We start from the raw sequence: 20,829 nt of genomic DNA, 5'->3' as shown, positions 1-20,829 counted from the left end.
AGGTTTTGCCTGCTGTTCTTTGAGACACTCCTTGGTTAGCTTAAGTCAGCCCTGGCCACTTAATCACAAACCAGCTACCATGATCTATGTATGGCAATGATGGCTGGATAGGCAGGACCTCCCCAAGGGTCTTTAAGGGAGAGAAGATGCCCTGCTGAGTGTCGTAAAGCAAGTAGGAGTTTAATCACTGTATTAGCAATTTCTGTCTCCATTAGGCTATTAATTAGCAATTAATAGCCTCCAGGAGTCACATGGCCCTTCTTCTTGTCCTGTAGTTTGAAGAGCTTCCTCCACTTACCACAACCACACTGGGAGCCCTGATCCCCAAGGTATGTAAGGTGGGCAGTTCCCATTGCCTTCAGCCTCATTCTCTATCTTGTTGTTTGAGAAACTGGATTGGAAGGGAAGATGCTCAGTGCTGGAGGGGGTGCTCTCCCCACAACCCCTGCTTGGGAGTGCAGTGACAGTGACAAGGGCTTGCAGGCTAGACTCCCATGGGTGGGGAGGGGGACACAGAAGGTTGAGGTGGAAAGACCCTGAATTCTGTGGGTGGGCCAGCCTGCATAGGCCTAATCCTAGCCTGGCCACTTCCCTTGCTGTGTGACTTTGGGGAAGAGTCTTAACATCTCTGAGCCTTAGCTTCCTCATCTGTCAAAAAAGGCTGCTGATACCTATTCCATAGGTTATCACAGGAAGGTAAATGAGATGATGCATATAAAGGTGTCAACACGGGCCAGGCACACTCAGGTGCACAGTAGCTTAGAGGGAAGAGCCAGCCCTTTGGAACAGGCAGACATGAGTCAGCACATCCCAGTCATATGACCTTAGGCACACAATTCCTCTCTCTGAGCCTCAGTTTTCTCATCTGGAAAAACGGGGTAACCATGTTCACTTCAGAGGGTGGCTGTGGACCTGGAGTCTGCACCAAGGCAAGGAGCAGGCATTTGATCAATGTGAACTATTATTACTGTTGTTAATAATTACAAATTATTTCTTTTTAAAAAAAGAGCAAGAGTGCTTTGGTCTAATCAGTGACCATATACAGTTCTGGTCCCATGTCTGGTTCTGGCCTATTACCTTGCACCTGGGAGCAAAGTGCTCTGTACCTAGTAAGGGTTATGCAGGTGTGAAGGACAGCTGCAATCTATAGCCTTTTTAGACGTTTTTCACCTCTTTTCTGCCTGCCCTGTTTAGTCCTGGGTGGAATTCAGAGGCTCGAGGGGAAGATCAAACTCAACACATGGTCACTATTGCCCTCATGTGGCTGCAAATTGAACACCAGACGCATCATTCTCTAAGGTGGTAACAGTGGCAGCTCCAGCTAGCAGGTGGACCCCCTCAATCGACTGGACCTTTTATTTACTGGGTCACTTCCTATGTGCACTGCACTTTACAGCTTATGAAATTTTTTTTTAGAGTATACTTTTTCTTTTTTTGAGACAGAGTCTTGCTGTGTTGCCCAGGCTGGAATGCAGTGGCACAATCTTGGCTTTCTGCAAACTCCGCCTCCTGGGTTCAAGCAATTCTCCTGCCTCAGCCTCCTGAGTAGCTGGGATTACAGGTGCTCACCACCACGCCTGGCTAATTTTGCATTTTGAGTAGAGACGGGGTTTCGCCATGTTGGCCAGGCTGGTCTCGAACTCCTGACCTCAAGTGATCTGCCCACCTCAGCCTCCCAAAGTGCTGGGAGTACAGGCATGAGCCACAGCGCCCAGTCAGAATATACTTTTTCATTTGGTTCTAATTGTTCCCTCTCTCCACAGGACCAGAGAGGAGGAGCACAGCATTTACAGATGGGGAAACAGAGGCTCAGAGGGGTCACATGATGAGGCGGTAGCAGAGCTGGGGTAGAAGAGGGACTCAGTCCTCAGTGGCGCTGGGCCTGCAGCAGGGGAAATTCAGGCTGGACACAGCAATGTGTCCTGGAGACCCGGGCTGCACAGAGTCACCAGGGGAGGGGACTTCTTTCTATTTCTTTGAAAGCAATATTGTGGTTTTGCCCATTTCTCTATGGTCAGTTAACATAGTTAAGAAGTGTATTCCTTAAAGTATGTATTTTGGTAAGTCAATTATTTGGCAAATGTGGCAAACTGCCATTTTGTGAATTGTCCCTTTAGTAAATTAGTTTTCAGGGAATCAATCTGCAGCAAACAAGCTCAAGTCCCTCCAGCAATCTAGGCCCAGGGGCAGCCAGTGGCTTGCCTGGGACCTGCCTGTGGGATTCCCCAGGCGTGGACTTCTCATTTCAGGAACAGTGTTCAGAGGCAGTGGGAGGGCCTGGGCTCCCAGCCCACAGACGTGCACTGAAATCTTCACTTTCCTCCTGGCCTTGGACAATTTCCTTGGCATTCCCCTCGGAGGCCCCATTTTCTCATCTGTAATGTGAAGAAAAAAAATTACCCCATGGGTAGTTGTAATGATTGAATGAAATTAAGAATGTCCGTTCAGCACCTGGCCGGCATCCCCGGGAGACCCCATTTCACTCAGTACCAAGTTTGGAGCATTCCCAGGTGTGAGGCATTGAGCCTGAATTTTGCCGGCATGATCACAGTTATTTCTCATAGTGACCCCGTGTGCAAGGCTCAGAGAGGGCAGCCCCTTGCCCAGTTCTCACAGTGGGTCAGTGGCTTTGCCTGTGGTTTGTTCGTTGAACCCAAGCAGCATGTGACCCTGGTGCTCTGTGTTTAGAGGTTGGCTGATAACTCCCTGGGTACCTCCTATGCTAAGGCCCCCCCCCCCACCTGGCCTGGTGCCTGCCCACAGGTGTTCCAGCAGTACCCCGAGTCCTGCCCACTTATCATCAGGATCCAGGTGCCGAACCCACCATCTGTGACGCTGCAGAAGGACAAGGCACTGGTGAAGGTGTTGGCCACTGCCGAGGTCATGGTCTCCCTGCCCAACGACGTGGAGACTACCATCTGCCTCATTGACGTGGTGAGTGTCTGGAGGTACTGGTGGCCCCAAGCTGGGCCTCAAGACAGGACCACGTGGTCTCCTGGAGCCCAAAGGCCCCTTCAAATCCCCTCTATTTCCACCTTTATGACTATGGGCCCAACTTCGGGGCCAGAGGCGCTAACCCAAATCTAGCCTTTACCACTTCCAGCTACGTGACTTTGGGCGTCACTCTCTGTCTCTGGACTGGAATCTTAACTCTCTTGCCAGCCTTGCACAATTTCCTTGGCATTTCCCTCTGAGCCCCAGTTTTCTCATTTGCAACATGGAGAAAAAATACCACATGGGGTTGTCGTGATGATTGAATGAAATTAAGACTGATTTTCTCCTCTGTCACAGGGGGATGGCAGTAGGGGCATCTAAGTAAGATGCTCAGAGCAGTGCCTGACATACCTGAAAGGCTGCCAAGGTGTTAGCTGATATTATTCTCACAGGTTATATATACCCCAGTGTGTGGCCAAACCAGTCTTGGTCATTCATTCGGCAATATTTATTGAGCACCTACTATGTGTTATGCTTTCTACTTGACACTGGGGAAAGGGGAAACGAGACATGTGGTGCCTGCTCTCTTGTCCCTGGTACCTAGCAGGGGACAGATACAAATACAACAATTTTCACAATTATTTCATAGAAAGGAATCCTCTTAAAATGTGAACCATGGCTGGGCACGGTGGCTCACACCTGTAAACCCAGCTCTTTGAGAGGCTGAGATGGGTGGATCACTTGAGGCCAGGAGTTTGAGACCAGCCTGGTCAACATGGTGAAACTCTGTCTCTACTAAAAATACAAAAATTAGCCAGATGTGGTGGCACACACCTGTAGTCCCAGCTACTCGGGAGGCTGAAGCACGAGAATCACTTGAACCCAGGAGGCGGAGGCTGCTGTGAGCCGAGATTGCGCCACTGTGCTCCAGCCTGGACGACAGAGCAAGACGCCATCTCAAAAAAAAAAAAAAAAAAAAAAAAAAAGTGAACCATGTTTCTCTTCTGCATTCCTTCAGTTCTGAAATAAAAGCCCATCTCCTGGCAATGGCCCACAAAGTCCTCATGACCATCCCCTCATCACCTCTGAGCTCCTCCGTGTTCCTCCAACATGTCAGGCACTGTCTGACCTCAGGACTTTTGCACATGCTGTTTCCTCTGCCTGGGATGCTCTTCCCCCAAGTATCAGGTATCTGCATGGTCACTCCCTTACTTCCTTTTTTTGTTTTTTTTTCTTTGAGGCGGAGTCTCACTCTGTCTAGCTTAAGGCCTAGCACATAGTAGATGCTCAGTAAACACTGCTCAGAGGAATGTGTTAAGCTGTGTTAAATGCCATTTCCCCCTCCATGGTTAAGGCTTCAGGCTTCAGACTCAGACACTTGGGACTTTGGTCCCACCTGCTGTCTTCCTGCTAGTCCCTCCTACTCCAGAGCTCGAGACCAAATGAGCCACCTCTAGCTGGGAACCAGGTGCTCCAGGCGGGAGCATGCCAAGCCACAGAGTGTGGGGGTTCTTGTCTGGGCCTTATAAGACGGGAGGTTTAAAGGGTCGATTCTAGCCCATGAGTGGGAATGACTGTCCCAATCTATCCTCCATTCATCAGCCTCTACTGTGTGGAGATTTTCCATCAGCAGCCCAGAGGTTTGTGTGAGCCAGCCCGGCACCCTGCAGTGACTCCTGCTGTCCCAGGGATGCGGCCCTGACTCCTCCCCAGCCCACAGCTCTGCCTGGTTTGGCCCCATTTCACTGCAGCCTCACGAACCCTTTTACCTCCTTGCTCTCTGGCCTCCTGTCTACCACTCTAATGCCAACCTCTTTCCTGCCTCTGGGCCTTTGCCCATGCCCTCCCCACTGCCTGGATTACTCTCCCACCCTCTTTCCGTCTGGCCAAGTCCTACATACCCTTCAGTCCTCAGTTCAAAACACCGTCTCCCATGCCAGCTTACACCCCTGCCCATGCACCCAGAGCCCCCAGTTCTTCATCAGGCCAATCATCGTGGTCTTTGTTATCTAATAACATCACCTGAATCTGTTGGGAGCTTACTGTTTTCTCACAAAGCCAACTTTTAAATTCAATTTATTTTGGGTGGGAGACAGGGAAGGAAAAAGGGATTTTCCTACAAAAAGGCCTCTTACTTGGAGAGAGAGAGAGAGATGAGCCTGAGCCTTTTATATCCTCTCCTGGGGGATGAGACAGTTATGATTGGCAGTGGTGATACCCAATCTCATCATCTAAAGCGAGTTTCGTAGGCTACGAGCCACTCCCCACCCACTCTGAGGCATTGCAGAGACACCTGGTAAACACCCCCTATAAATCATGGGGATCCTGTGACATTTGCCTTACTGAGAAGTGTTCACTCAGCCCTTACGTTTGCAACATTAACTTGCAAACGATAGTTAATGTTGTCAACTTATTATTGCAAACTCCTTCCCTCCAGAGGGGGTGCAAATCCATTACATGGTGAGTGTTAGCCAGGAGTCTCATGCTTGTAAAAGGAGGTCTGACCCAGGCCTCGGGGAACAACCTGCCATCACGCTCAGGATTAACGAAGCCCTAGCTAGCATAGGGCACACAAGGAGCCCTCCGCAAGCACTGGCCAAGACATGATGGCAGTGACATCTTTCTCCTTTCCTTTCCCTCCAGGACACAGAACTCTTAGCCTCATTTTCCGTAGAAGGAGATAAACTCATGATTGATGCCAAACTGGACAAGTAAGGGGCTATGCTGCCTTGGGGTCCTGGTGGTGCTGGTGCTGCTCACGGAGGAGCCACCAGGGAGCGGGTGGAGGTCTCCTGTGTGGCCATCAGGGCTGGGTAAACCCAAAGAGCTGCAAAGGTGACAATGGCTCATGCCTGCCAAGACCATTGTCACAAGCCAGGCAAGGTGGGTGAAGCCATGAACTTAGAAAGAAACTACTGCCAAAATCAACAATGTCAGTAATAATAATGATGCTAGGGGGTGGGCACAGTAGCTCATGCCTGTAGTCTCGGTGCTGTGGGAGGCCACAGCTGGAGGATTGATTGAGGCCAGGAGTTTGAGACTAGACTGAGAAACACAGCAAGACAACATCTCTACAAAAATAGAAAAATTAGCTGGGCATAGGTGCACACCTGTTGTCCTAGAAAAAATTAGCCAGGCATGGTATCATGTGCCTGTAATCCCAGCTACTCAGGAGGCTGAGGCAGGAGCTCAGGAGCTCGAGGTTGTGGTGAGCTATGATTGTGCCACTGCACTCCAGCCTGGGCAACAGAGCGAAACCCTGTCTCTAAGTAACAGCGATGATGAGGAGAAGGAGGATGGGGAGGAGGAGGGTGCTGGTGATGAGGACGTACCAGACTCTGCTCTATATACTGGAAGTGTATGTATTATCTTGTTTCTCCCCTCCGATGGTACCAGTGGAAGTCAGGGCTATTATTCTCCCTTTGTAGGGAAAAAACTAGGGCTGGAAACAGTGGATTTACTGACCCAGGGCCACCCAGCAAGTACATAGAGGGGCTGTGAGCCAACCCAGTTTCGTGTGACCTGCTGCATTGGCTGGGTACCATCATGCGCTTTGGAGCCAAGCAATATGGGTTCAAATCCTGACGTGACCACTAACGGGCTGTGTGATATTGGCCAACCAACTTCACCTGTAAGCCTCAGCTTTCTCATCTGAAAATGGGGATAATAGTCACTACCTCATAAGAGTCATAAAAAGAATAGTTATTATTCATTGGATGCTTTCTGTGTGCCACGTATTTGGCTAAGTCCTAGGTGTGTCTTCATTTAATTCTTTCTTTTTCTTTTCTTTTGAGCCAGGGGCTCACTCTGTTGCCCAAGCTAGTGCGCAGTCATAGCTCACTGCAGCCTTGACCTCCCCAGCTCAAGCGATCCTCCTACCTCAGCCTCCCAAGTAGCTGGGCTTACAGGCATGCGCCACCACACCCCACTAATTTTTGTATTTCTAGTAGAGACAGGGTTTCACCATGTTGGCCAGCCTGGTCTTGAATTCCTGGGCTCAAGTGATCTGCCCACCTCAGCCTTCCAAAGTTTTGGGATTACGGGCGTGAGCCACTGCACCCGGCCTTCCTTTAATTCTTGATACCAGCCTATGGAAATAAGTACTATCATTATTTCCATTTCAAGATGAAATGAGGTCATATGAAAAATTTTTAGCACGTGACTAGATCATTGTAAGCTTTTCTTTTACAACCAATATGTCTTAAGCCCACAAATGGCAGTTACTCATGATTAAGATAGTGCACATCAGAGACATCCAGGAGTTCCCAAGGAGGAAAGATTCAGCCTGTGGCCTGGATAAGGAGTAGGGGTCAGCTGTGCAAGAGCTGGGGGTTTCCTGCAGAGACAGCAGCACAGGCAAGCTTTGCAGAGAGGAAAAGGGCACAGATACTGTGGGGTGCAGTGCCTGAGGGGGAGAGAGGGCTGGGTGACGAAGTCAGGAAGAAGAAAACATGTCTGAAGTGGAGAGTCTTCTTTCCTTAGAAGGTGCCTTTATTTTCCTCCTGCTGGACAATTCTGAAAAGCCCTGAAAGATTTCCACCCCATGGGCAAGCCTGGTCTGGCCTCTCTCGGGTAGGACTGTCAGTTGCAGCAAGATTCAGGTGCAGCAAGACGGAGGCCCTTACAGAGCAGAGCGAGACCTCAAACCCCGGCCTCAGCCTCCCGTCTCAGAACAGCACAATAGCGAGAGTGCAGGTTCAGGGTGCGAGACCTGGGCTATCCCTCCCTGGCTCTGTGGCTGTAGTAAGCTACCCTGGAGCCTCAGGCTCCTGCTCCAGTGGATGGCTGGAAGGATTACACGAGGCGGTGGCGATCACTCATGCGCATATGGCAGGGCCTCTGGAGCAGCGCTTTACAGGAATACCCTCTTTAGTCCTAGCAGCCACCCACTTTGCAGATGAAGAAACTGAGGCATAGAAAGGTAAAGTACTTTGACTAAGGTCACAAAGCTAGTAGGTGGCAAAGCTATGATTTGAGCCTTCTCTGTGTGGTGCATGAAGCCCTGGGCATGGTGTCTGATGTGTAGTTAGCGCTGAGCGTGTAAGAGCCAGCGTTGTTCTTATTAAATCGCTGCAGATGGAGAGTGATCGTGAGGATAGGGGAGGGGCTTCTCACAATTTGTTGCAATGCAAGAGCCTTATGATTTTCAGGCAATCCCTGCTTCTCACAGGCTGTTTTCTTCATCCACAGGACCAGCCTCAACCTCAGAACCTCAAGTGTGGGCAGCTTTGATGTAAGTACCATGGTCAGGTCCCAGGGCGAGATCTTCTGGGAAGGAGCCCAGGACAGGCCTTCCGGGAATGGTGTTCCCGCGAGGCCGGCTGGGCACAGGGAGTTTGTCCATTCCAAAGGGCTCCCGTCAACACTCTCAGCCCTCATTATGCAAATGGACAGATGGAGAAACTGAGGCCCACAAGGCAAGTGAGGGGTAGAGGACAGACTTGCAGCTCCTTCTACTCTGCCTCGGGTGCTGTCCCATGTTAACTGGCTGCCCCATGGGGGGCCAGTGGGCCCCAATCGCTCCACTTCAGGGTGGGGAGGCACAGTGGCAGCCTTGTCCCACAGGAGCCCTTTCCTCCTGGAGGTAGGAGCCCCTGACTCCTGTGTGAGCTTGAGCGATATCAACCCACTCTGAGCTTCCGTTTCCCCATCTATAAAATGAGTAAAAGTTGAGTTCATTCCTAACCTCCCTTCTTCCCTTTTTGGCCCTGGGTTGTGGAATTCTGCTTTTCCAAGGGTCCAGGAATCGGAGAGGCTCACATTCTAGGTTGGGTCCTGTTTTATCTCTTTGTTCACTCTTGGGTGCCCCACCCCCACCTAAGGCTTCAGAAACACTCCTTCTCCCCCACCCCTCACCTCTGCTTTTTATAAATTGACAACTAAGCATCTGCTAGCTTTCTGGGACAAGCTTGGATGAGATTTCCACATGTGCAGAAAAAGTCAAACCTATTCATTGTGTTGCTTATTTTATAGTTTTCTAACCCAAAAAGCTGCAGCCTGTGAAGCTGGTCTTGCCAGCTTCATTTTATAGGGAGAAACCGCCCAAGGCTTCCCAGCTGGTTGGGGCAGAGTTGGGACTAGAACTGAAATCTCTGGACTCCAAGCGAAGAAAGGGGCTGACAGTGTGAAATTAATGAATATGAAGCTATCGAGATGTGCCCTAGGCACTGAGTTATGCTTTTTTTCTCTTTTAATGAGGCTTTCTCATTTAATCCTTACCACCTTATTATGATTTTGGTATTATTATTACACCCATTCTTCCAAATAAGGAAGGTAAGTTCAAGTGACTTGCCCAAGGCAACAGAGCTAAGAAGAGGCACTGCTGGAAAGTGAGTCCATGCCCTCACCCTGTGCAGACTGGAACGTCCGACATTTTACATACAGGGGCTTAAGTCTGATTTTTATAACCACCCTCTGAGGCAAGGGTTACTCACTCCTGTTTTCAGAGGTGGAAACCAAGGCTCAGAGAAGTTAAGGGAGATAACATATGAAAAGGCTTGAGGCCAGGAGTTTTATGTGATCTACTCACCACCCTCACCGCATCCTTGCAAACTCAGCTCACTGACCCATTTTGCAGCTGAGGAAGCTGAGGGTTAGAGGGTGAAGGAGCCTGCCCAGAGGCCCATGGAGGCTGAGCTGGGATGGGAACCCCGGGTGTTGGCTCCAGGGCCATTGGGCCTTCCGTGATGCCATTATGGTACCATCGGGGCCAGGCCACCCTAAACCCTGTGCTCTGTGCCTCCCAGGGGAGGAACTAGGCCTCCCTCAATCCCTGCTTCATAGGGGCCTTGGATCAGTGCCCACACTGGGCCTCAGTCTGTCCATCTGCATAATGTGCAAGTGGACGGAGGGCACCTTAAGGCTACCCGTGAGAAATTCTGGGGTCCCAGGGGTTCTAACTGCCAGAACCTAGACTTTCCCAGAGCAGCTCTGTGTCTCCACCTTGAGCCAGGGGAGCAGACCCAAGGGGCCCTCTGGAGCTAAGCAAACCCCTTGCCCAGGCTCAGTCCTCCTTCTTCCTCTGCAGATTGGCCTCATGGAGGTGCTGGTGGAGAAGATTTTTGACCTGGCATTCATGCCCACAATGAACGGTGAGAGTGGGTACCTGCACCTCTGGGAGCTTGTGGCTTGGGTACTGGGGGATACTGGCTTGTTAGGCATGCTGGATGTGCATCTATCCTACCTCAATAGTATTTCTGAGCACTTCCTTTGAAGTGCATTGATGAAAGCCTCCAAATCCAAATGAGGCCCCCAAAGTTCCAGCACCTTCCTTATTTGCTTCTTTCCTGTTTGGCTGATTGTTTTATTTTTCTGATTATCTATGAAAATTCCGATTATGTATGGACATTGTATGTGTGCAAATTTTAGAAAGTATAAAACAATTAAAAAACTCACCTCACAAAGGCAATGAATCTCAACATCTGAGTATATTTCCTTCTAAACTCTTTTTTTCTCCATTTTTTCCCCATGTGATTGAGATATTTTCTGACTCACATTAAAAACTGTATTTAATTTTAATTATAAAGGAACTACACGAATACATTCTCATTTTGAAAAGTTCCATTGGCGCAGATAAAGCTAAAGTCACTCTTACCGACGTCCCCAACCTCCTTCCTAGTCCAGAATCTGCCCCCCCTTGGCGGCCATATCAAGTTAGGAGGTTTTCTTGCCTGACTTTATAAACAGAGTAGACTGAGCTTGCTTTGCTCTCTGTGGTGTCTCAGGAATGTTACTGGGAAGGCTGCTTGTTGAACTATGGGGGTCATCGGCTACTCACATTCTGGGACTGGGAAACTGCCCGATCCCTCAGGCCACTGGGCCCCAGACTCTCTCCCACTCCTGCTTCCTGGATGAGAAGACAAGGAGGGCTGGCACGTCCCAGCTGATGTCATCAGCTACACCAAAGGGGGTTCTTTTGGAGCCATCTTGATGTCAAACTAACCCTTGTTCTGGGCCCTGTGGCCAGAGGACGCTGAGTCTCACTGGTGGGGAAAGTGGTGGTTCCTCCGTGAGAGACGACGGGGTCAGGAGCTGGGCTGGGCCGACCTGGAAGGAAAGAGGTGGAGCCTCTTACATGGCTTAATCACTAAGAGTGGTGTGAACTTGGGGGCGAATCTTTTAATCATACTGAAATGCAATTCACTATTTTCAAAATGAGATCTTAGACTAGGTCCATAGTCCCCAAAGTGAGCTCCGTAAAGCAGTCCCACAAAATACCCTGTAAAAAGGGTTCCATGGCCGAGCAAATTTGGGAAGTGCTGGAGATACTCCTGCAGCGTAGATGCACGATGTCTTTAGCTTTTTGAAAAGTCCTGCTGGAATAGGGAAGTCTATTAAATTTCGCTTAATTTACTTCCCCAGCCACTCTTTCCTATCCCACTTCTTTTTCTCTCTTCCTGCTCTCTTTCCAGAACAGTAATTAGCAGGTTTACCTAGGCTCTGACAATCTGAAAACAAACAGCACATTCCATGGCAGAGTCAATGGTTGGGGCTCCACGTGCACCTTTCCATTACTTCACTCGGCAAACATTTGCTGTCTCCTCTATGACCAGGCAGACCAGGCAGAGAGCTGGGTGATGCTGGGGACACAGTTCTTTTTATTTTTTATTTTATTTATTTATTTATTTTTTTTTTTTTTTTGAGATGGAGTCTCACTCTGTGGCCCAGGCTACAGTGCAGTGGCGTGATCTCGGCTCACTGCAATCTCTGCCTCCCGAGTTCAAGAGATTCTCCTGCCTCAGCCTCCTGAGTAGCTGGGATTACAACTGTGCACCACCACGCCCAGCTAATTTTTGTATTTTTAGTAGAGACGGGTTTTTGCCATGTTGACCAGGCTGGTCTCAAACTCCTGACCTCAAGTGATCCACCCACCTCAGCCTCCCAAGGGGACACAGTTCTTGCCTTCAAGGAACTCACAGTGTGGTGGGAGTGACAGATACAGAAACAGAGAATTAATATTTTATAGTTTCTCTAACAGAGCAGTTCAGAGTTGGGATGGGGGTGCTGCAGGAGCCTAGAGTCATTTGGGGTCCAGAAAGCCTTGCAGAGGAGGTAACATCTGAACAGTCTCAGAGAGGGCTCAGAACTCACCATGGATGCTAGGGTGAGAGAACGTGCGCCAGGCAGGAGGAACTGCAAGGACAAAGGCCTAGAGGCATAAAAGAAATTGCCAGAGCCAGGAGTGGTACCTCACGCCTGTAATCCCAATACTTTGGGAGGCCGAGGCAGGTGGATCACGAGGTCAGGAGTTCAAGACCAGCCTGACCAATATGGTGAAACCCCATCTCTACTAAAAACACAAAAATTAGCCAGGTGTGGTGGCGCATGCCTGTAGTCCCAGCTACTTGGGAGGCTGAGGTAGGAGAATCACTTGAACCCGGGAGGTGGATGTTTCAGTGAGCTGAGATCACGCCACTGCACTTCAGCCTGGGCGACACAGCAAGACTCAGTCTCAAATAAACAAATAAAAGAAAGAAAGAAAGAAAGAATTGCCAGGCGTAGGCACCATGGCTCATGCCTGTAATCTCAGCACTTTGGGAGGCTGAGGTGGGGGCAGATCACCTGAGGTCAGGAGTTCAAGATCAACCTGGCCAATAGAGTGAAAATTTGTCTCTACTGAAAAAAAAAAAAAAAAGGCAAAAATTAGACTTGTTGGCGTGTGCCTATAATCCCAGCTACTTGGGAGGCTGAGGCAGGAGAATCTCTTGAACTTGGGAGGTGGAGGTGGAAATGAGCCAAGATTATGCCATTGCACTCCAGCCTGGGCAACAGAGCGAGACTCTCTCTCTAAAAAAGAAAAAAGAAATTGCCAATCTTCTTACAAATACTGCCAGCTTCTGGTGAGACCACCACCTCTTGGACCACTGACGATGTCTGACTGTTTTTTATTTTACAGCTGTGCTGGGTTCCGGCATCCCTCTCCCCAAAATCCTCAACATCGACTTTAGCAATGCAGACATTGACGTGTTGGAGGTAAGAGGAGATGGAGCTCCATTCTGCTTTCCCTCCCTGCCCTTTGCTCGTCACCTTTGACCACTGCATTCAGGCCAGGAACTGGGAAGAGGAAAAGAAGAGGAGGGAAGGGGAGGAAACAGGGTCCCCTTCCTTCCAAGTATGGGGCTGAGGGAACAAAGAACGGAGCTGTTAAGGATCCTTAAAGACACTCTCACATTCACAGTCTCATTTAGCCCTCACCACAGGCGTCATTGTTGCCGTCTTACAGGTGGGAGAACTGAGGCTCACAGCAGTAAGGGGTTTACCCAAAATTGAATGTGACATAGTTCCTTGGAGCACCTTTTATTGAGCACCTACTGTCTGCCAGGCACTGTGCAGGGGCCTGGGGATCCAGTAGTGAACAAAGACAACCCTGGCCCTTGCAAAGCTCTCTCAGCCCAGTGGGGAGATGGCCTTTGGGTAATATTCCTGAAGTAATTGGCTAATTATAATCATGGCAGGTGCTTTGAAGTTCACATGCAGGGGCTCTTGTTTCCACAATAAAAACCACCTGTGGTCAATATCTGAAATTTGGAAAATACGAAAAAGATTAAACAAACATGTATGCATCTTCCAGCAATTACTCCTGAGAACATTTTGCTGCTTTTCATTCCAGTCTTTCTGAAGTTTTATTTTTAAACATGGCTTTGCTCAAGGAATCAGTAGCATTGGGGTTAAAGAACGAGGGCTTGGAGCCCAGTGACCCGGGTTCAAATCCTAACTCTGCCAGTTTCCAGCTGGGTAACCTCTCCAAGCCCCCATTTATTTCCTCTATAAAAAGGGGCTAATCCTAGTACCTACCCATAGGGCTGCTTTTAGGAGAAAATGGGATTCTGTGTGTAACGTGCCTTGCACAGGCCTGGCACATAATAAGCATTTCTGGAAGTGTCCACCATTATAAATACCATCACTATAATAAAGGATGCTGCAGTGAACATCTCAATGCACAAACTGTTTCTTGATTCTAGATTTAGTTCCTTGGAACAAACTCCCAGAAATGGAATGAATGAGGCCTTTGCACCAAATTGACAATTTCCTTGCGAAAGGAAATTGCCCCTCACATTTGTCCCTCACATTCATGACAGGCTCAGACTCAGGGAACAGCCCCCTTCCCACATTGCGGGGACAGTCAAGGGAGGTGGACAATGACCTTTGATGGGCAGTGCGGGCAGGGGTCAGATGCTGGCTCTGGGACAGTCCCCTGCCCTGACCCCATCTCTTGAGATCCTACAGGACCTCAGCATTGCTTTGAGTCTCAGTTTTCTCATCCGAAAATGGGAAGCAATAATGGCCACCTCATACAGTTTGTGGTGATAAAGTAAACGAGATACAGCATTTTATTATAAAATGTTATTATTCACTTCAACAAGGGGGTTAGGAAACAGGAACAGGATTGGCACAGGTTTACCTTCATCATCATCATCATCATCAGCTCTGCTATTTACTGAGATATTCAGTGCCCCATGCATAGTTTTTCATGGATTTGGCCTTATCACAGCCCTGGTTGATGTTTGCCCTCACTTAATAGATGAATGACTTGAGTATCAGAGAGGGTAGGCCGCATGCTCAAGGTCACCCAGCTGGTGAGAATTAGCGTTTCCACGGAAACAGTGTGAAGCAGCTCAAACCAATGGCTCTCAGTGGGACTGTACTGCACCCTCCCTGGCCCCCAGGGCCTTTTTGAAGTTGATGGGGATGAATTTTTCTTTCCTGAATGCGTGCAAATTTTCATGTCAAAATACATATTGTTTTATTATAAATGACTTACCTTTTTTATCCTTTATATTCTGGTAAAGGAATTATACTGGTTTTTGAAATACATGTATACACAGGTTATAGAATCTGTGAACTTTATTCCAGAATAGTAAGATAGCACAAATGCCTGCGATAAATGCGTAATGGGTAATGGGTTTGAAAGGTTTAAAGAAAACCTCAGTCCCAGGCTTGGCCCTGTAGGCTCCCCTGTAAGTGGCAGCTGCTATTATTGTTATTATTATTATTATTATTATTATTATATAGGTCTTAGCCATTTATTTTGACTTTTTATTTTGAAATAATTTTAGGCACACAGAAAAGTTGCAAACATAGTACAGAGAGTTCCAGAATACCCTTCTCCCAGCTTCCCCTAATGTTAACATCTTACATAACCAGAATACCATGATCAAAACCCAGAAATTAACATTGGTACAAAATCGTGAAGAATCTGCAGATGTATTCACCAGTTTCCTTTCTATTGCCGTTGGTCTGGTTCAGGGTCTAGCCGAGGACCCCCTCTTACATTCAGTTGTCACGTCTCTTTAGAGTCCTCCAAGGCAGGACAGTTCCTCACCTTTTCCTTGTGTTTCATGACCTTGACATTTCCGATGAGTCTGGCCTGTTTTGTGCAATGTGCCCTGGAATTGATGGACACTTTTTTCACGATTGGATTGAAGTTTTGTATTTTTTGGCAAGGACACCACAGAAGTGACGCAGTCCCCAGTGCATCCTTTCAGCGGGTACCGATGTCCATGTGACTTATTCCTGGAGGTGTTCACTGTGGGTGCTTGCTTAAAGTGTTTCTTCACTGTAAAATTACTATTTTTCCCTTCGTAACTAATCAAGCTCTTGTGAGGAGGTACCTGGAGACCATGCAAATATCCTGTTTCTTGTTAGACTTTCTCCCACTAATTTTTGCCATTCAATGTTCATGGTTTTGCCTGCAACTGTCATGACTGGTGTGTGCCTAATGGCGATATTCTGCTTCTCTAGTTCCTTTGACATGTGTCAGTTGGAATTCTACCAAAGAAGAGCCGTCCCTTCTCCTCCATGTATTTATGTATTCATTTAATTATTTATTTCTGTCGCTAGAGACTCATGAATAGTTCTTTTGGTCTATGGGTTATCATCTCTTTTATTACCTATATTACTGAAGTTTTTTTGGTTTTTTGGTTTTTTTTTGAGACGGAGTTTTGCTCTTGTTGCCCAGGCTAGAGTGCAGTGGTGCGATCTCGGCTTGCTGTAACCTCCACCTCCCGGGTTCAGGCGATTCTCGTGTCTCAGCCTCCCGAGTAGCTGGGATTAAAGGTGTGCACCACCGTGCCAGGCTAATTTTTGTATTTTTAGTAGAGATGGGGTTTCACCACGCTGGCTAGGCTGGTCTCAAACTCCTGACCTCAGGTGATCCGCCCACCTCAGTCTCCCAAAGTGTTGGGATTATAGGCCTGAGTCACCACACCTGGCCAAAGAATTTTTTTTTAAATTATGAAAACTGGATCTTGGAAGACTGTGAAGAGGAACTCAGGCCTAATTTGCTTATTTTGGGGAATAAGGGGACGGGAAGTGTCTTTCCCAAGGTCCTCTGTACAGGGCCGGATAATGACACAGCCGGGTGCTCCTCGGGCCTGCATGACCCCTTTATCTCCGCTGTTCAGAGTTACTGCTTCCTGGAAACATGACCAGCCAGTTCCGTAGGCAGGTGAGTAGCGAGGCTCTAGCCACAGCCACCCCACCCATCACCAGCTACTCTGTTCTGCCATCCAAGGACCTTCTGGTGCTGAGCGCGTGAATGACAGAGGCAGAGATGCTGCTGCAGCTGGAAGAAGCCGGAACCAGTCTCAGAGAGGCTCGGCCTGGAAACAGACCCCTGCCCAGAGTCCTCTCAGCCTCCATGACAGGTCCCTCCCTGGCCCCCCAACCCTCTTCCTCCCTTGCCCCAACCCTGAGAAATCGTCCAGCAACTACCTGTTGGCAAACATTCCCTTCCATGGTCAGCCTGCCAGGAGGAGAGTCACCTTAGGGCTGGAGGCCTCTCAGACCCCATCCCGACAGCAGGTTGAGTATTCCCACTTTCAATAAAAGACTCCACTTTCCCTGCACTTGTGACAAGTTTCCATGAAGGACCCTCCCTCAGGGTCTGGGTGGTTTGGGGATTTTTCCCTCTTTGGCTGCGCCTGGGCTCTTGGCAGTTGTAGCTACAACTGGGGGGAGGATGATCCCTCTGGGGACAGCAGGGGAACCAGCCTGTCTCTTCACATTAAAACAACCACAAGCATTCTACAGAGTGGGTCCCCTGCCACTAGGACAGCTTCATACCTCACTACTCCCGACTCTGACATCAGGAGGTCATTAAAGTGCAGGAATTTTGGAGTAGGGAGGATGAGGTTCAAATCCCAACTCTGTCACTTGGTTGTGTGACTTGATGAGGTCCTTAGCCTTCCTGAACCTCAATTTTCCCATCTGTAAAATGGATAATAGTAATAATTATTATACTCCAGAATGAGTGTGAGGATATTAAATAAGGTCAGGTGTTTCTGAGGTGCTTAACACTGAGGCTGACACGCAGTAGGTGCTCAATATAATAAAGTGTGAGCATGTGGAACCCTTTGCTCTAGTCAGAGGTAAACTGAGGACAAGGAGAAGTCCTTGGCATGTCTCTTGGTGAAGACAGTGCCCAGGGGACCCCTCCTAGGGACAGTGCCATGTCTCCCTGTAGAGCCATAGGGCACATTCAGGGCAGTTTAGGAGAGTTATTTGATCCCAGCCTTGAGGGCATGCAGAAATACTGAAGTCCCTTTTACATAATTAAGGATTTTTTTTCCTCCTAGTGATTTTTAAAAAGACTCTTTTTTCATGTCTCATTTGTTTTCTTTTACTTAAATATCAGGAATCTAAGCTACTGGGCTGTAGGGTTCAATATTAGATTTCTGGCTTCATCATCCATCCATTCTTGAATTCACTGACTGTCTGGCAATTGTTTAGGGACTAGGATTTCTACACTTGACAAGGGACACAGGGCTTCTGTCCTCATGAAGGTTAGGTTCTAATCCATGAGACAGACATTAAGTAATTACAGCATAAGTACACAATAATAAGTAAATCAATAAACAGAGGCCATTTGAGATTGTCATAAGAGCTATAAAGGGAATAAACAGGGACTCATATCGGGGAGGGAAGGGGATGGGAGGTGGCACCACTGGGTGCTCAGGGAAGGCATCTCTGAGGAGGAAACAGGAGGAAACACATCATCAGAGACCCCTCTGAGGGCCTTCACAGCCCACCACCCTTCCCTCCGCAGCTTCCTGGGTCTAGGTCCCTCCTGGTCTCCTTAGTAATGCCCAAACCCTAACTAACCCCTTGGAGGAGGAAGGGGCTCAGACAGAAGTAAGGTGGGACTTCCTGTCCAGCCTGCCCAGGGAAGGGCTAAAGGGGAGGAAGTCCTAACAGGGTGGTGCTTGGGAAGGAGGCTGCTCCATTCCTGTCATGGCTGACCTCTCTCTCCTTCTGCTGTGTTAGAACCACCTGCTATAAATCCTCATGAATTCATCCATTTGTTTTCATCTCTGCACCACCCTGGTTTCACTCCCATCATCTCTCCCCTGGGCCGCTGCTCCAGCCTCCCCACTGCTCCCCTACCTTCCACTTCTGCCCTGACTGATACAGGGCAGGTGAACCCCAGAATTGGGGCTTATCCCAGGAGGAGTCTTGGCTTTTCCCAGGGAAGAATTCAAGGGCAAGCTGGTGGTGGTAGACAGCAGCTTTTATTGAAGCAGCAGTGCACAGCAGCAGCAGAGGTACTGCTCCTTGATGAGCAGGGCTTCCCCACAGGCAGTGTGCCCAGAGGAGCAGCGGATGGGCTGTTGGTGGCTGTATATCTACCCACTTTTAATTATATGCTAGTTAAGAGGTGGGTTATTTGGAACTTTCTGGGGAAAGAGCTGGAAGTTTCTGGAACCATTTAAGGTAACTTCTGAGTTGCTGCCATGGCCCATTGCCATGACATTTGTAAACTGTCATGGCCTTGTGGGAGTGTCTTTATGCTAATGAGCAGTGAGGGCAGCAACTAGAGTCGCTTTCGTGGCCATGTGCTGGTTTTCCCTGAATTCACACTGCACCCTGTTTTGACCAAATCCTGCTCTGATTAGCAGGGTCATGACCAAGGTTATGACCAGTGCTTGGGAAACAAGTCCTGGTGATCTCCTACCTCTCTACCCTCCATTTGCCACTCAGCCGTAACAGGGCTGAATTTTTAAAACTGCAGATTCGATCACCTTCCTCCCCAGGTTTTCCTTCCATGAGCTTTTCGTGGGCCCAGAGCAAAATCCAAACCCTCACCCCTGCCCACAAGGTCCTACAGGGTCTTCCCCCATCCCCGTTCCCCAGCCCACCTCTCCCTAGTCTTCTGCTGAAGAAGGGAAAGTGAAGCCCTCCACGGGGCCCTCCCACCCTAAAAAAAAGGTTTGGCGTTACAAATAACTCTTTTCAGCCAGGCACGGTGGCTCGTGCCTGTAATCCCAGCACTTTGGGAGACCAAGCTGGGTGGATCGCCTGACGTCAGTTCAAGACCAGCCTGCCCAACATGGCGAAACCCCGTCTCTACTAAAAATACAAAAATTAGCCAGGTGTGGTGGCATGCCCCTGTAATCCCAGCTACTTGAGAGGCCGAGGCAGGAGAATTGCTTGAACCCGGGAGGCAGAGGTTGCAGTGAGTCAAGATAGTGCCACTGCACTCTAGACTGGAGGAGAGTGTGAGACACCGTCTCAAAATAGATAGATAGATAGATGGATAGATAGATAGATAGATAGATAGATAGATAGATAGATAGATAGAAAGAATAACCCATTTCATTTTCCATTGGGTCTGATTTCTCAAAAGTCAAATGACATGCTCATGTGTTCTTGTAACGTGAAAAAATGGAAGGATTTGGGAGACTAGGAAAGGAGGAAGAGACTGGATTGGGCCAGATGAGAATTTGGGCAGAGCAGCATGGGGCTGAGTGCCCAGATGACGGTGGATGGTCAGGAAGGCTCGGAATTTTGGGGAAGAGGGGTGAAGCAGGATGTGATTAGTGCTGCTGACTCAGGAGAGGGGCCTTAACACCCGGCCTGATGGTCCAGGGCTCAGACCACACTGCTCCATTCTACTGCTCATGACAGTGGATTAAACCATCACTGCACCCTGCGTTGACCATGACAAAACCAAGTGAACGGTTGTTTTAAATTTAAACACAAGAAAAGCCTCACTGAGCATCTCCACCAGTTTGGGATGATACTGAGGTTTCACTGATGACCAGAGATGTTCCTTAAAATGTCAGGATTCCAGTTGTCTGCCTGCGAGTGCTCTGGGCTCCTGGAAGCCTCGTGCGGCAGCAGATTTCATGCCAGAATATGCCATGTATCTCCGCTAATGTCTTAATTCAGTTGTAGATGACAAATAACAAACTTGAACAGCCTCCTAAAGACTTCACTTAGTAGATGTTTCTGCTATTAATCCTGAGTAACAAACCATCTCAAAACTTAATAGCACAAAACACAATTTTAGCTTCCTCACAGCTTCTGTGGGTCAGAACAGCTTACCTCTGCTCCAAGATGTCTGAGGGCCTCAGCTGGGAAGACTCAGACAACTGGGGGTGATTTGACAGCTGGGGGCTGGAATCATTTGGAGGTTTCTTCACTCACCTGCCTGCTGGTTGCTGGTTGATGTTGGCTGTCAGCCGGGACACCTGCACAAGGCCCCTCTGGGTACTGGGTTCCAAGAGCGAGTATCCCAAGGGAACAAAATGAAAGCCACATGGTACTTTTGTGATCCGGTTTTGGAAGTCACGTGTCATTTCTGCTTATACACAGTTAGTCAAGGTGGTCACAAGAGCCCTTCCAGGTTCATCAAAGTGGCCACTTCATCAGCCTTATCACAATGGCATAGAACCCTGATGATACCGGTGGGCTGGGGAAGGTCCCCAGATGCCAGTGGGACCTTGACTCCAGCCAGCATCCAGGCTCTTGACACCATTGCAAGAAGGAATTCAAGGATGAGTCAGAAAATAGTGGAAGTATGGAGATTTATTGCAAAGTGAAAAGTATGCACTCAAAAAAAAGGGAGTGCAGGTGCCCTTAAGACAGTCATGTGAGGGGGTTTGAGGCTGCTGC

At 48.7% G+C, this 20,829-nt stretch overlaps 1 protein-coding gene across 1 annotated transcript in view; it reads left to right on the top strand.

Annotated features, from left to right (window-relative positions):
* Positions 1-16,781, top strand: part of BPIFB4 (BPI fold containing family B member 4) — a 32,135-nt gene extending 15,354 nt beyond the window's left edge. The window contains exons 12-18 of the mRNA XM_025400016.1: positions 276-329; positions 2,764-2,934; positions 5,578-5,645; positions 8,125-8,167; positions 9,962-10,025; positions 12,830-12,906; positions 16,448-16,781. Of these exons, the coding sequence (XP_025255801.1) occupies positions 276-329; positions 2,764-2,934; positions 5,578-5,645; positions 8,125-8,167; positions 9,962-10,025; positions 12,830-12,906; positions 16,448-16,471 (501 nt within the window). The 3' untranslated portion in view covers positions 16,472-16,781. The remainder of the gene's footprint in view (positions 1-275; positions 330-2,763; positions 2,935-5,577; positions 5,646-8,124; positions 8,168-9,961; positions 10,026-12,829; positions 12,907-16,447) is intronic.
* Positions 16,782-20,829: the final 4,048 nt, after the last annotated feature.

The sequence above is a fragment of the Theropithecus gelada genome, chromosome 10 (genome assembly GCF_003255815.1).
Source record: "Theropithecus gelada isolate Dixy chromosome 10, Tgel_1.0, whole genome shotgun sequence".
In the NCBI taxonomy this organism is placed as follows: Eukaryota; Metazoa; Chordata; class Mammalia; order Primates; family Cercopithecidae; genus Theropithecus; species Theropithecus gelada.
This window is presented reverse-complemented; position numbering and strand designations above follow the sequence as displayed.